The sequence below is a fragment of the Callorhinchus milii genome, unplaced genomic scaffold, assembly GCF_018977255.1.
Source record: "Callorhinchus milii isolate IMCB2004 unplaced genomic scaffold, IMCB_Cmil_1.0 Scaffold2, whole genome shotgun sequence".
In the NCBI taxonomy this organism is placed as follows: Eukaryota; Metazoa; Chordata; class Chondrichthyes; order Chimaeriformes; family Callorhinchidae; genus Callorhinchus; species Callorhinchus milii.
The window spans coordinates 44,550,658-44,566,556 of record NW_024704743.1 but is presented as its reverse complement, the minus strand read 5'-3'; the positions used below and the strand labels follow the sequence as shown (position 1 = coordinate 44,566,556).

At 41.4% G+C, this 15,899-nt stretch overlaps 2 protein-coding genes across 2 annotated transcripts; one reads left to right on the top strand and one right to left on the bottom strand.

Annotated features, from left to right (window-relative positions):
- Positions 1 to 9,186: 9,186 nt before the first annotated feature.
- Positions 9,187 to 13,929, bottom strand: nr1d2b (nuclear receptor subfamily 1, group D, member 2b). Its single transcript, XM_042346643.1, has 4 exons — positions 13,600 to 13,929; positions 13,148 to 13,333; positions 12,548 to 12,758; positions 9,187 to 12,323 (listed from the first exon to the last, which is right to left on the bottom strand). The coding sequence occupies exons 1-4, from the start codon at positions 13,927 to 13,929 to the stop codon at positions 12,127 to 12,129; spliced, it is 924 nt and encodes a 307-aa protein (XP_042202577.1). The 3' UTR covers positions 9,187 to 12,126.
- Positions 13,930 to 14,137: 208 nt separating this feature from the next.
- LOC121852741 (nuclear receptor subfamily 1 group D member 2-like) lies at positions 14,138 to 15,899 on the top strand (the record flags this gene model as incomplete). The annotated part of the gene is given in 3 exon segments (XM_042346634.1): positions 14,138 to 14,146; positions 15,059 to 15,203; positions 15,642 to 15,899. Coding segments are annotated over 3 exon segments (412 nt in total), but the record flags the coding sequence as incomplete, so codon positions are not given.

The window sequence follows — 15,899 nt, the reverse complement described above, 5'->3', positions numbered from 1 at the left end:
GAATATGAACTATGTTATAGAAATGTTGAAGAACAATATTTTATGTAATTGTTGATGCTGTATTTTAGTTATAGATATTTTATGTAATAAAACAAATCTGACAAAGAAAGTACACACTCTGGAAAATAAATATTTGTGGACTCAAAATACACAGTGCACACTTTGAGTCAAACAAGATGTGTTTGTTTGGTTGAAAGGAACAACTTCAGTTTCACGTGGGGGAGTGCTTGGACCTTAGTTTACACTCAGTTTCCCACTTAACTGATTCTTGCTGTTGGTCATATCATCAGTGAAGAGTCTGAACAAGAGATAGACAATACTCTCTGCCCTACAGACCAACCAGTACTTAAACATATCCCTAGTGACTGACCTACCCAGGCATCCTTACACACCTCCTTGTGACTGAGCACCAGAAGAGGTTCAGAAAGCAAAGTCATATGTTTGATCAAAGAATGACACCAGAGGAATTAAAAAAAGGGAGAAGGCAAAGAAAAGAAATTGAAACTCTTTCAAAATAAATATTTCCTTATTATAACAGCAACAACTTGCATTTACATTGCTCCCCTCATGTAGGGTAGTGTACCAGAGCGCTTAACAGTGGCAGAGAGCAACGCCGAGATGGGGGAGGGGAATGTAACCGTAAGCACGGTCGAAGCAGAAGATCTTCAGGTGCGACATGAAGATAGGGAAAGAAGGGGCAAAGTGGAAGGATAGAGGAAGAGTGTTCCAGAGTTTCGGGGAGAAGTGGCTGAAAGTGCGACCACCAATGATAGAACAGAGGGCATAAAGGACATGCAGAAGGTCGGAGCCGGTCAAGCAGAGGAAGGGGTGGTGGGTTGGGGGATTAGCAGGTCGGAGAGATGGAGGTGCCAGGGCATGAAGGGATCTGAAAACAGGTGTGAGGATCTTGAAATCGATCCGTTCAGCAATAGGGAGCCAGTGGAGCCAGGCTAGAACTGATGTACAACAACAACAACAACAAGATTCCATTTATAGAGCGCCTTTCACGTCAGGAGGACGTCCCAAGGCGCTGCACAGTTGGGTCATGACCCGAGCAGGGGGAAATGGTCAGGGTGAGGGGAGGGAAGGGAGGGAGAGAGGAGGGGAAATGGTCAGGGTGAGGGGAGGGAGGGAGCGAGGAGGAGGAAGAGAGTCGAGAGGGGAGCTGAAGGCACGGTCAAAGAGAAAGGTTTTGAGACCGGCCTTGAAGGAGGAAAGGGAGGAGGCGGCGAAGGCACTGGGGGATGGAGTTCCAGAGCCTCGGGGCTGAGAGGCTGAAGGCCCGACCACCGATAGTAGGGCGGTTGGGGCGGGGACGTGGAGCAGACCGGAGCCAGAGGAACGGAGGGTACGGGCAGGTAGGTAGGGGGATAGTAGGTTGGAGAGGTAGGAGGGAGCAAGGCCGTGAATGGCCTTGTAGGTGAGGATGAGGATCTTGAAATCAATCCTCTGGGGGATGGGGAGCCAGTGGAGGCGAGCGAGGGTGGGAGTGATGTGGTCCCGAAGCCTGGTGCGGGACAGTACACGAGCTGCAGAGTTCTGAATGACCTGCAGCTTGTGGAGGGAGGTGGCGGGAAGGCGCGAGGAGAGAGTTCCCATAGTCCAGCCTTGAGGTGACAAAGGCGTGGACCAGGGTTTCAGCAGCGTGAGGGGTGAGGTAGTGCCGTAATCTGGCGATATTCCGGAGGTGATGGAAGGCGGTGCCAGTTGTGGTGCGGATGTGAGGGAGAAAGGACAGCTCAGGGTCGAACAAAACGCCGAGGCGTAATGGCCAAATATGATCTCAAATTATAATCCAAAGGTGATGATGATTCATAACTTATAAGGTGGATGATGATACATGAACAATAAATGAAACAAAATAGTTCTTTACTGAATGCACTATAATGGGACCCTATAATTCTGTTTTACCAACTCATACCATTGCAGTAGATCAAAGTGTCAATGCCACTGTGGGTCTACTACAAGGAGGTGTGCTGGAGTACTCCTGGAGTCAGAACCTCACCCCCTCTCACCAGACGAGTTCCCCCCACTCTCTCTCACTGGGAAGCTCCTGACGGGTCTCTCTGAACCCTTGTCTAAAATCCTAGGCTGTAAAAAGAAGTTGTCCATTCCTATCCCATAGATCCTGAGACCAAATATAGTGTTCCTTCCTGCTTTCTGTGAACTGAGCACAGATTGAGAATTGAACCTAACGCTGCATATGATACTAATAGATTTTGGTCTCAAACTCCAGCAGGAATGAGGCGCCACCACCTTTACACCTTGCTTTCAGTCACCTTTCCCCTCCCCACCCTCCTTGGCTCCCACCACCAGCTCAGGTGTCAAGCCTTGGCACATTCTCTTGCCGTGAAAGTTATTAAGTAAATATAAGTTTGTAATGTATTGTACATAGACCTCCTACAAAAATAACATTCTTCTTGATGTCATTGCAAAATAATCTCCTTTGGAATTCTTTAGGTTGTATGTTAACCATTATTATAATTGTTTGGGATTAGCTCAGCTACTTTAGTCAGACAATTGGAGGAAGCAGATGTGCCTGAAAATAAGGTGATTCTGCTCCCAGCTTCTTTTGCGATTCCACATCTGGTATTAGATCACAAACACATTCTTGTGCCAGTTCCTGCATGCTCAACATCTCAAAGTCATTGTGACACTCCGAGGTGCAGAATATTGCTGGGTTCACTTGCCCTGTCTCTACAATTTTCCATCATCGAGCCAGTCAATCACCTGCAAGAGGAGACAATGTGAAATCCGACTCAGAAATCTGTAAAATCTTGAGAGATCCAGAACTGTGAAAACTGACTATTTTAAAATGTAAGTTACTTCTGGAAAGCACTCGCCTCGCAAGCGAGAGACCTGGGTTCGATTCCTGGGCAGAGCAAAATGTTGGGTAAGTTTTCTTACTCCACACGTCTCTGTTTACCTATCGGAAATGGGAACCTGGTTGTTAGTCAATTGGAGGATCATTTTCCAGGGGCAATAATCCTTTAAAACAAAAATTAAATAATAATAATGTGGTCCCTCATTCCATGACTGTTTGTGGGACGCAATTGGCTGCTGAGTTGTGCTCACAAAATATTCAGTCAATTCACTTTACAGTATATTCTGTGAAGCGCGTTGATATATCTTGAAGATGTGATAAGGTGCTATGTCAAATCCAAGGATTATTATTATTGTATTATAAATTCAGAATGTGAAATCATATGACATTGGGCAGCACTATCAGAGAAGCCGTTAATCTTTCAATTTGACCAATGGTCACCAACACAAGATTGATTTCTTCTGTGATCAGAGTTATTGCACTATTCGGAATTTAGGGTTAAAAATTCCACTTGAGTCTAGATTTACTCTTCTTGTATAGCATCCAGAATTTGCCAAATTCTTTCATTCAATATGAATTTTGAAGCCAATTTCTTTGAATTCTTTTAAGACTTTGCGTCCTGTACATTCTTTTCAAAGTTAAGACTGAACTTGCCAAATTATGGATGCTTTGAAATGTGAAAAAAGAGAGTAAATCTCTAGGTGGAATTCCTCTCCCATAGTAAATCTGGTTGGCATCAGACAAACAGTATTGAGGCCCACCTGTCATTTCTGAAGTAGTTTAATATTCTTTAGAAGTTAAAGTAGTTCCGTTTTTCTTTTATTTTTTCTCTTGTAGAAGTCAGTTCATAAAAATTAAGGATTTTTTTCAAAAAAGGAAAATCAGAATGTTCTTGCAAATTAATTCAGCCTCCAAAATGGTAACTATAGGACAGTGCAAGAAAAACTCTCAGCTCCCAGTAAAACTCAGTTGCTCAATAGTGCCATCTTCTGTCAAATTTCTGTTTCCTTTCTAAATAGCAATGCTATCAAATATAAGCAATTCAAACATTATCAGTGCTACTTATCGGTGAATTGTTGCTCCATGTTATTTTAAAGGGACATGGATTTAGAATTGTAAAGGTCAATTTCAGGACAAAGACCAGGAATTTTTCTTTACTCAGAGGGTAATCAAAGACTGGACTAGGTGATCAGGAAAGGTGGTTGAGGCCAGGACACTGGACTGTGATGGAGAAGGTCAGGATGGGTATTCTGGAGGGATGAGAAACAAATTGGATCTTCTTCATCCCAACCAATCTTGTGCTTCACTGTGACAGTGGTTTTGCATTGACTATATTGGCAGAATGCTGGGAGGAAGTGCTATAATAATAATCTTTGCATTTGATATAACGCTTTATCACACCTTCGAGTCGTCTTAAAGCGCTTCACAGAATCCACTGTAAAGTGAATCAACTGGATATTTTGTGGGCGAAACGCGGCAGCCAATTGCACACAGATGTATGAGTTACTAAAATAATTAATCCCAGTCCACAACAGGGCCTGATCCAACACCATATTTTATTTTATTTCTCTGTAGTTTGATTTCAACATATATATCGCTTGTGTAGGAGGTGTCAGCCTGGCTCCTACTTGTGTATCAGAAGGTTGCGGGTTCAAGCCTCATGTGGGGACTTTAATCTTATGTGATACTCAATGCAGTTCTACGGGTGGTCCGCATTGTTGGAGGTGCTGTCTTTTAAATTACACATTAAACCCGTCCCCAGAGATCCCCGTCTGCTTGTTCAGGTGGCCTTTAAAGATTCTGTGGCACTATTTGAAAAGGAAAGAGATTCTCTCCCGGTCTCTTGGCCAATAATCCCCCAAATAAAATAGATCAATCACTGGTTTCACAGTGGAAATGTCTATTTCCCAGGGCCCCTCACAGCTGGTACACTGAGTAAGGCTGGTTTCCAATATTGGACCTGGACCTCAAGTAAAGGTCCTCCACCACGCTAAGGCAGATGTCCATCAGATAGGTGATGGGGAAACTCTGAGGCTTGGGGCAACAGCTGCTGGAAGGCGTTACTTGGAATATGAGTTTGTGAACACACATTGATATATCCAGGGAGTGGTATCCATGTTGATTAGTTTGCAGAGAGGTAAGCAGCTGCCGCTCAAGCTCTGCACCACAACTGGTGAAACCCTCGCTCAACATGTGTCCGAGCTGTGGGCAGAAAGTGGTGCCAGTGTTCTAATGCATTTCATGCTTTCATTGGCAACCTATGTGGTTTTAACTGGTTAGACTCCAGGAGTACCCCAAAGCATGTGGGATCCTCAAGTCTTGCCAACCTGGCACCTACTATGATCCAGAATTTGGTAAGCAGGATCCTCCATGGGAGGGTGCATATTCCATTCCAATAAATATCTCCCATCACAACAACAAAACTACATTTGTATAGCACCCTTCACATCGGGAGGACATCCCAAGGCACTGGACAGTCAGAATTTTGGACCCGAGCTGGGGGTCGGGATCAGGCGTGGTGAAGGGCAGGGGGTTGAAGCAGAGAGATCGAAGGCACAATCGAAGAGGAGGGTCTTGAGACAGCTCTTGAAGGAGGCAAGGGAGTGGGGCAAGATGGAGGGACTGCAAGATGGAGTTCCAGATGGTAGGGGCAGAGTGGCAGAAGGCCCACCCGCCAATGGTGGGGCAGGTGAGGCGGGGGTCATGAAGCAGGCCGGAGCCCACTGAGCGGAGGGAATGGGTAGGTTGGTAGGGGGTTAGGAGGTCGCAGAGGTAGTGAGGAGCAAGATCATGGAGGTGAGGACCAGGATCTTGAACTGTATCCTCTGTATGATAGGAAGCTAATGGAGTTGGGCAAGGATAGGGGTGATAGGGTCACAGAGCCTGGTGAGGGAGAGGACACAGGCTGCAAAGTTCTGGATGATCCACAGCCTATGGAGGGAGGAGTTGGGGAGGCCAACAAGCAGGAAGTTTGCATAGTCAAGCCTGGATGTCCTGAATGCGTGTATGAGAGTTTCAGCGGCCTCCGGTGTGAGACAGTGGCGGAGCCAGGCGATGCTGCAGAGGTGGGGGAAGGCAGAACCGGTCATAGCATGGATGTGGGATCAAAAGGATAGTTGAGGGTTAAACAGGACACCAGGCTCCAGATTGGCTCAGTGAGGTGGAGTGTGCATCCTTGGATGGTGATGCTGTCAGCGCCTGAGGTGAGGAGGCTCTGATGGGAGCCAAGCAGAGGGCTTCGGTCTTGTTGACGTTCAACTGTAGAAAGTTAGGTCTCATCCAGGACTTGATGTTTGACAGACCTTCTGTCAGGACAGCAGTGGTCCTGGAGTCGAGTGTGGAGGCAGAGAGATAGAGTTGGGTGTCATCCGTATACATGTGGAAGATGTCACCAAGAGGGAGCATATAGATATTGAAGAGGAGGGGACCAAGGACAGAGTACTGAGGAACACCACATGAGACGGTGCGGAGGCTAGAAGAAAAAACGTTTATGGAGATGAAGTGGAGACCACGTGAGAGGTAGGATCTGAACCATTCAAGGACAAAACCATAAAGGTTGAGGAGAGGCAGTGGTCAACGGTATCTCAAGTCAGAGCAAGGTCTTGAATCAGTGAGACATAATTAAGCACTTAGCTCTCCCTAGAAGATATCATTTATGCTGTCATTTTACACTGCAATACAAATATATCGTCTTAGGCAAGTTTCGCTTACTCCACACCCTTCTGTTTACCTAGAGGTAAGTAGGAACCCCGTTGTTTGTCGGTTGGCAGATCTCTTTCGAGAGGCAATAATCACCTCCAATAATAAAAATAATAATAATTTGGTTACTCAATTCGCGATTGTTTGTGGGATACCGCTGCGCGCAATTGGCTGCTGCGTTTTGCCTACAAAATATAATCTATTCACTTTACAGTATATTCTGTGAAGCGCCTCGAGATGTCTCAATGACTTGATAATTTGCAATATCAAATGCAAGGATTATTATTATAAAGATATTTTCCCAATGAGCACTTCTTTACATAGTCTCAATACTAGTTGTGATTGTAGAAAATAATATATAATATTTATGGTCATCTGGCACATTGTTATTTAAATTTTGTTTATTTTCAAATCCATATTTGTAAATCCCAGTGGATTTAACTATGTTATAGTTTTAAATGATTTAACCGAGTCTGCATCATTGCAGTATATCAGTGTTTGTTTTTGGACATCCGGGTGTCTGACATATGTGGAAACTCATCACCACGCTTAAGAGTATCCAAACCAAACAGAATTTCATGCATCCCATCTATACAAGGAAGTCCCAGAGATTGTTGGACTGGAATGCACACTCTCTCCCTGGAGGGACATATCCGCCTTACCTAATTCCAGAAACTATTAGGCGCAGGTTGACAAGAGCCAGAGTGTGTGTTGGGGTATTGCTGGAGTCTAACCAGATAAAACCTCATAGCTTGCCATTGATAGCACCGCATGGCAAGCATTTCACTGCTTGACCAGCTAGGACCAGCCTATCTATAATAACTTTAGCTTACAGAGTTAATGAGAGTGGAGTGTGAAGAGTCCCTGCCCCAGTGACTGGTCTGCCCTTGTAACCCTGCTGCTGAGCCAGGATGGCTGTCATTAGTAGTGCCCTTGGAATACTGCAGACCTGCCTCACTCAGGAACTGGACTAGAAAAATCACTGGAGGGTTGACTCGATTCCAACATTCCTTGAATTTTTAATCCTTACATTTTTTTATTGCTTTATCAGGTTTTTGAATCATCCCAAAGAGCATCACAGAATATACTGTAAAGTGAATTGACTGTATATATTTTCTGGGCAAAATGCAGCAGTCAATTGTGCCCAGAAGTGTCCCATAAGCAGTCGTGATTGAGTGACCAAATTGTTATTTTATTTATTTGTTTACTTTTGATGGAAGTATTACCCACGGAAAAGCAATCCAGCAATCGAGTAACAACTGGATTCCTACTTACTACTAGGTAAATAGAGGCTTGTGGAGAAAAGAAACTTACCTACGATTTCGCCCTGTGAATCTAACCCAGGTCCTTAGAATCTAACCCAAGCCTTCTCGCTTGCAAGGCAAGTGCTCCATCCAAAACACTGCAGGACTCCACATTCCATTGCCAAAGTATCCTTGGAGCCAGTTAAGCTTGATGTCTGACAAGTGTGGGTTTGAGCTCTCACTAGATGTATAGTAGGTACCAGGAATTCCTTGAATGTTTCCTAGTGTGCAACAAAGTTCAACATGAAATGTTGCCTTCAATCTGTCATTGATTAGTTTGAACTCAGTTTCCATGATGATATTCATGTTCTCATCTCCCAGTCAACAAAAATAGATCCTATAGATTCTTTTCATAATTTTAAACCCAGATCTTTGTCACTTTAGCCTCTTTTTTCTAATGAGATTTGTGAGGAGAAATTCCCCCTGGGTCTAGATTCACTCTGTAGCATTTTAGAGAATGCAGTTTGGCAAGTTTGTAAACATAACCCAAGTTTTAAGCCGGTTTTCCATAAGTTCTTTTAAGAACTAAAGGAATCAAACTTCAAAAGTAAGATTGAATTCAACAGTGTTACGTAGAGTAAATCTACACCCACGTAGAATTTTTTCCCCATTAAAGGGTAGAGAAAATTAAAGAGCATCCTTCTTTGAACTCTTCAATACCTCATCATCTTTTCCTAAGTATAGTGTCTAGAAAACAAACTATTCCCAGCGTGGTTAGAGCTTTATTTTATGTTGGACTATGCACAAAGGTGCTTTGCCATAGATAATTGCCGCCATATGTTGTGATATTTTCAAGGAAGGCTCACATATGCCCAGATCTTTTTCCTGCTATACCAATATTTAACAGCTTATTTGGCACTTACTCAAAAGTACTATTACCTAATTTTTCTCAACATTAAAGTCATTTATCACTCATCTGTCAATTTGCTGAAAGTAACTGGATTATCTAATACCAATCACCTCTTTGAAATGACTCATTGGCCTTGAAGCAAACCATTTAAAGGTATTAGTTCAGACAAAGTCCCGTCAAGTTTCGAAACACAACACTTTGAAATATGATTCAAGCATGAGCGGCAGGGGAGGCAAGGAGCAGCAACAATTGGCTTTATCCATGGATATCTACAGTAAACATCTGTGGACATGATTAGGCTTGTATGTAATTTCCCTCTTCCCCCCACCAACACTCACAGTAAAGACAGACATCAAGTATGGCAACATGGGCAAGATACCAAAAGGATTGCCAACTCCAACATGAATGACCTTCTTCAAAAGAGGAAAAAGACGCAAGAGAAAATTAATAATTATCTGTAACAATTGTGCCAAGACTATATATCAGTAATAAAAAGTTGACAGAAGATAAATGGGTATTGGCAATGTTTATTCCTTAATGATATACATTAGAACAGTACTGTCATTTTACAGACACAGCACGAAATGTTTATTGAAGTCTGTGCCTTCTGCAGTTTAATTTTTTTCTTGTTTTCTTAAGAACCATTGGTCACTTACATCTATAACCACTTGAAATCAAACATCCCTATCAGAAACAATCAAGCAAATGTTCTCAGCATCAGATTAAGACCTGCTACACCTAGTTTCTTCTCCAGCCACATTTCTTCACCAAAAAGGCAAAATATTCATCAAAAAGTTTTTCTCTCTTTAAAAAGCTGACCACCTTGATAATCGAAATTACATTCAAACATCATTAAGTCACTTGTATTGCAACATTATCATGATGTTAATAACAACAGACTCTCTTCCCTCAAACAAAACAATTTGCCAAATCCAATTTCACGATGACTCTTTTGAACACATTCTTGCAAAGCTAAACTTAAAAATTCCACTGTATGTATAGAGGTCTTCAAAGAACTTTCAAAGTCCAAAGCAGATGGGTGAGTACAACAGGCTTTAGCTTTGTTGCAGTAACTTGTTTCTGCCACTAGAAGCTAATGTACACATGGAAAGCAGAATAATAACCTCTCCTGGCAAAACAATGCTGAGCACTCATATACTCAGTCAGAAATCAAAATGTCTACCAAAACAAAAAAATCAGCCCCAGTGATTATTGTAGAATACATCTGAAGCTACATACATAACCAGTAGAAGTGCTTCAAATTTGGCTGCAAAATCAAATTCAAAGTCAATGAGGTTTTATGTTTACAGTACTGAGATTTCAAATATAAACTGGCCAAATCAAGTCAGGATAGAAATATTTTTCGAAAGCAGGTCTACATACAAATATCTAAAAGCTGAATGCCCCAGCTTTCTAGAGTATTCAAGGGTGCAAACCCTTGACTGTCCAGAACACTGGGACGTCCTCCTGATATGAAAGGTGCTATATAAATGTAATTTTTTTGTTTTCTTTATTTGGTACTTATCTGGCTTAATTCATCCAATACTCATGGCTGCACATCAAGATTTATTTAATTTAGGGGGCAATCCAGTAGCACTTTCCCCAATAATTTGGTTGCAGTTAATTCTACTGTTCAAATTCCTTACTCTTGAAAGGCCATAGGTTTAGACTTTTTCTGAGGATACTGACACTCCACAATCAAATATTGGAATCAGTTATCATGAGCAAAATTGACTTCAAAAAGCTAATCATAATCACTTGGTTTACTAGGAAAGCTAGATATACATTTGTCCTGTATTACAGGTTGGTAATGGAATCAGCCAAGCTGTTTTTACCAGTCTCACCCGAGTCAGTAGGTTGTGGGTTTAAGCCCCACATTGTAACTTGGAACTCACAGGCTCTGCCTCATGCTCAACCGCCACTGACAAGGGCTCTGGGAAGCTACTCTGCCTGAGGGCCATATTCGATATTCCAAAATATTGCTGGGAGTGGACTGCATTGATGAGACATTAACTGAGGTCCCATCTCGATGTTCAGGGGGTGTCAAAGATGCCAAGAAACCATTTGTAAAGAGAATGGAGTTTCCCCCAGTGTCATGGCCAACAATCTCCCAGATAAAATTGGTCATTCACTTCATGGCTTTTGTGGGACACTGCAGTGAGCAAATTTGCTGCAGTTTGCCTGCAAAACACACAGCTGCTGCACTTCATAGTAAATCCTGTGAAGCACTAAGATGTTCTCCAGACAGGCGTGAAAGGCGATATACCAAACGTAAAGATTATTATTATTATTTTCTTGAAAGGCGAACAATCTACAGCTAGGGATGGAAAAGTGGGTGAAGAATAGGACAAAAACTGCAGGTGAAGAATTTTGGAAAGGCGGTCTCTTACATTTGGTGTAGAACAGAAGCTTAGCCAAAAAGTACTTTTCTGAGAACTTTAAAAGCTCCAAGCTCGGCCAATTCCCCAAACTCCCTGGAAAGCTATTTAATTTAACAAGGTGTTTGAGTCAGCAAGTTCTAAAGTAACCCAAGGATTCAAACTCCATAGGATGTGCAATTCTGCAAGCTTTAGTACAAGTATCTGAATATAGCAGCTAAGCACATGTTAGCTAATTATGCAATACACAAAAATAACTGAAGATTTCAAACAACTAATTTGCAGCAACTGTTCCCAATCAAAAGTGATTATAGAGTAAAACATTGTATAATAATCAATCACCAAGAACAAACCCAAACCTATAAATATTACTGCTTTGATGCAATACAATTCACATGATGTGTTTTATTCAGCTGAAACTCTGCAGCTAACAAAAAAATTTTACAATATTTTGCACAATTACTTAAATTTATTTAGCTTAAATTGAAGCAGCAAGAAGATGACTCCACAAGTTACTGCCAAGGCTATCATGATAATGATCTTTCAAAAAATTGGCTAAGGAGGATAAATTTTGAACATGCTCCAGGATCCTTAAACCTGTATTCTTGTTCTCTCACTGACATCAATACACAGCATCAAGGGACTGGGGCTTGTGAAATTAAAGCGTTCCTCTGAATATCAAAAAAAAGCCATAAAGCTCTTCATAACATCAAGGTTTTCGCCCAATACGTGAAAACACTTCCTTGAAAGTCAATTTAATTCAACATCAATTTTAAACTGAAGCCATATACATGCAAGTCATCTTTAAATAGTGAAGTGTAAACATAAGAGTATTCTCTCTCTCTTATATATATATATTTATATATAGGTTCATGTTACTTACAAGTTAAATTCTTTTAAAATATATTTTAATATCTTCTGTATACCTCTAGTTTATTTATTTGATTATATTACCTCCCTTTATAGTTCAAAAATAAGGAGAAAAATGCATTTATATACATAAATGTGCGTACTTGTTCAAAATATACAATGACAAAAAAGAACCAGAACAAGGAGATTGCATTCTTAAACCTAAGGATGGATTTTGAAGGCCAATAGTTCTTCTGAATGCATATTGTTAAGAGACCGCAGGTCTGGTAATTTCAACAGCAGTTTGGTAAAAATGGAGGATTCGTTTGGATGATTCTTCATAATTAAGGTTCTGAGTGCTCGAATTAGTATTTCTTGCAGCTGTTCTACAGAGTTAACATTTTCTATGGACGATCGATCTAGGAAATAAAACAAAGAAAGCGTTGATAATCTTATTAATATTCACAAGTACATTCACGTGGAAAACTATTAGGAATTCTCACACCGACGACAGCTAATTGGTCAGTGCTTTATGTTTTCATGTCACACACACAGATAAATAAACCTACTAAATTTTATAACTATTATTATACTTATAATACTTCTCTACCTATTCCTACTTCAAACACAATCTTTTCCTTACCAGCTGAAACCAGGACAACAGCGGTGAATAAGCTCATTTCTTCTTCATTGAGTTGAAGTGTACCCAGCTTCTCGCTAAACTCAAACATGGCAGTCAACAAATCTCCTGTCCCCAGCACACGCAACTCTTCAATGCCATATTTCTTTCCACTGAGAAATGTGACCGTACGCTCATTCACATCAAACAGAGCCACAAACCGCACCATTAACACCTGCCAACGGAAACAGATATTCATTAACGCATCAGCCAACAAGCTGCATGATTCAACATTCATAAACCTTTACACCAGGAAAAACATAACAGGCTTTTTTCTTCTGAGGTTGTTTCAAATCCGTACCATTATTTTTATGCACAAGTAGACTTTTGCATCAATTGTGGGGCAGAGAAGACCCCAGGACAACACTGCCAGTCTAACTGAGTTCAAAGGCCCAACGTGGGGCTTGAGCCCATAACTTTCTGACTCAAAAGTGAGAGCTACAAACTGAGCTAGATATCAAAATCCAACCCCAACCCTATAATCATTAGTGTAGAATCAGTTCAAGTAAAAAAGCTACTTGCGCCAAAGGAAAGAACAAAAGATCAAAAATAGCATGTGCATACCTCAAATGTCCCAGCTTTAAGTAAGCTGACTTGATCATGTTGTGATAGATCTTTGAATCCTGGTATACGTTTTGCAAATTCTACCACCTCTCGAACTGCAGGCGTGAAGCTCATGGAGAATTCTTCCCAGATTTCCTGCTCTGACTTATTAGGGTCTACATGCGGGGACATGCTCATTGGACAGACCTGACCAAATGACAAAACATTTTGAGTGTTTTATTCAAGCTCGTGACTTCCACATTACAAAATCGAGTTAGAAATTTCTATGAAAAATACTCCTAATAAGATTTTACTGCAAAGTATAAATAACTCAACTTTCGCATTGATATCTGTATTATTTGTTCTTAACACAGAGCTATCCACAAAGTCCAGTTTTTCAGTGACCAATCTGTTTGGAAGAGTGAAAAGTTGTGCAGAGACTTCAACCTTGTGCCCACACACTGTAAACTCACCAGATGCTTTCTCCTTTCTGTGGTCCAAGGGCAGTTATTAGGGGACTCATTTTGACAATTCCCTTCCTCTGTGAGAGGTTTTTGTATATACCCATTGGAAATGGTATGGCAGTTCTGGTTTACGAATGTATCCGTGTGCCCATTTGGGCAAAATATTTGCTTATTAATCTTATGTACACTGTAGAGCTTGTGTGTGTTGGCATTGTTGAAACAGTGGATGCCATTAATCCCATTTATCCAGTTGTTATCATCTTGTTTTTTCTGAAGGCTCTCCACGTTCTGGAACTGAAAGGTTTTGCTGTAGTAACAGTTCTTGTCACTTAGTGGCATTGAAACAATTTAACATTGAGCAAGGTGGTGTTGCTGTAGTGTTCGACTTTGCAACATCCTGGGAAGTGGTGGGAATAAAATTGTAGCAGGAATATTCTGGTGATAGATCAGGAGTTTGAAGTCCTGAAAAAAGAATCAAAGAAAGGGAAACAAAAAGAAACATAGAACAAAGAGATGATGTATACGTGTGTGTGTACATTACATATTTATGTATTGGGTACCTGCATTTATTTATTTAGCGCTCAACCTTCCAGAAAATAAATGTTTTAAATTCTCTGTCTTGCTTAACATTTGTTATTTATTCAGGCTGTGGGTACTAAGGACTTATTTCCTGTGCAGTCGGGACTTGATGCGGGTGGTGACAATGTTGCACTTATTCAAACACAGAAAGTTGCTTGAAAAGAGTTTCTAGAGCCTTAGTGAGTGTGTGAGGAGCAGAGACCTTGCTTCCATTCCATTCCCATTTTAAAGATGCCCAAGGGCGTTAAACAGACTTCTGCTTTTAACAAATCCTCTCTTCCTAAACCCTGTTTATGTAGAGTATCTAATTTGCTTGTTTTTTCAATCTGCTTCTCAAAAATGGGTCACGGTCAGTTTGTCGGCTGTTAGGGATGGTCCCAAATCTTACTACCATGATGCAGGACAGTCGATCATGTTAGTGTTGCAATACTTTAGAAATGGAATTGAATTAGTCCTCCCCTTTCACATGGGGAGAAGCGAGGAGAGGGATTCCAATCAAAATTGATGCAGTTGCAAAGTTCTGACTGCCAGTGTAACACTTCTAAAGATGCTGGAGAAAAGGCCATGGAGCAGAGCTGGAGTTCTGCCAGCTAATGGGCCCTTCCAAGGGAAGATAATACTCCTTTAAAGAGGCTTGGCAGATAAGAGCCTGGTTTGTGTTGATGTTTGGTATCTGAGCATTTTGAAGTATTGTTGCTGGCTGTTCTGTATACAGCAGAAGAAAAAGATCACAAAGCTACAGCGTCTTTTTTTCAAACCTGGATATTTTTGTAGCAGTAAAAAATATGACGTGTGCCACTTCCATGATTATTTCTTTTATATATTAGCTAAAAACTGCTCAGCTTAAAACTGCATCAGCTTAAAACTGCTCTTGTAAATTTTTTTGCAGGGATTTTTCAGAAGAAGCATTCAGCAGAATATCCAATATAAGAAGTGCCTAAAAAATGAAAACTGTTCCATAATGCGGATGAATCGGAATCGGTGCCAACAGTGCCGCTTCAAGAAGTGTCTGTCTGTAGGGATGTCCCGAGATGGTGAGTAATGTATTTCAGCCAAGAATGGCCTTACTAAGTTGTGTGAAATGCTTGATTAAGTCAATTTGATCTTGAACAGAAAGCTAAACTTACCAACCTGGCCTTTTAGCGTTTCTGGCCACACCCTCTGGAACTCCATCCCAGAGTCCCTTTACCTTGCACTTTCCCTTGTCTTCAGACAAGCCTTGAAGGAGACTTTCCTCTTTGATCATGCCTTCGGTCATCTTCCCAGGCCCCATCCCTTTGCTCTCCACCCTTCTTGACCCAGCCCCCTGCTCAAGTCAAACCCTTCACTGTCCAGGGCCTTGGAACATTTTCCTGACGTGAAAGGTGCTATAAAAATCTAATTTATTGTTGTTGTTGTTGCTGCTTTATCATTAAACTTCAGGGATATATTTTTGATTGAGAATAGTTTGATCTCCTGTTTTACTTTTGCAGCGGTTCGATTTGGGCGCATTCCTAAGCGTGAGAAGCAGAGGATGCTGATCGAAATGCAAAGTGCAATGAAAAACATGATGAATAAGCAGCCAAATGGCTATGTACAGGAAGAAATCTCTCCCCCACAGCTGTCACAGTCAGAGCCACAAATGGCCCTGAGGCCAGACATTGTTGAGGATGAAGTGATTGGTACAGTACCCAAGGTTCACAAGGAAACTTTTATCTGTACCCAGGATAAGGCGGACAAAATGTCTGAAG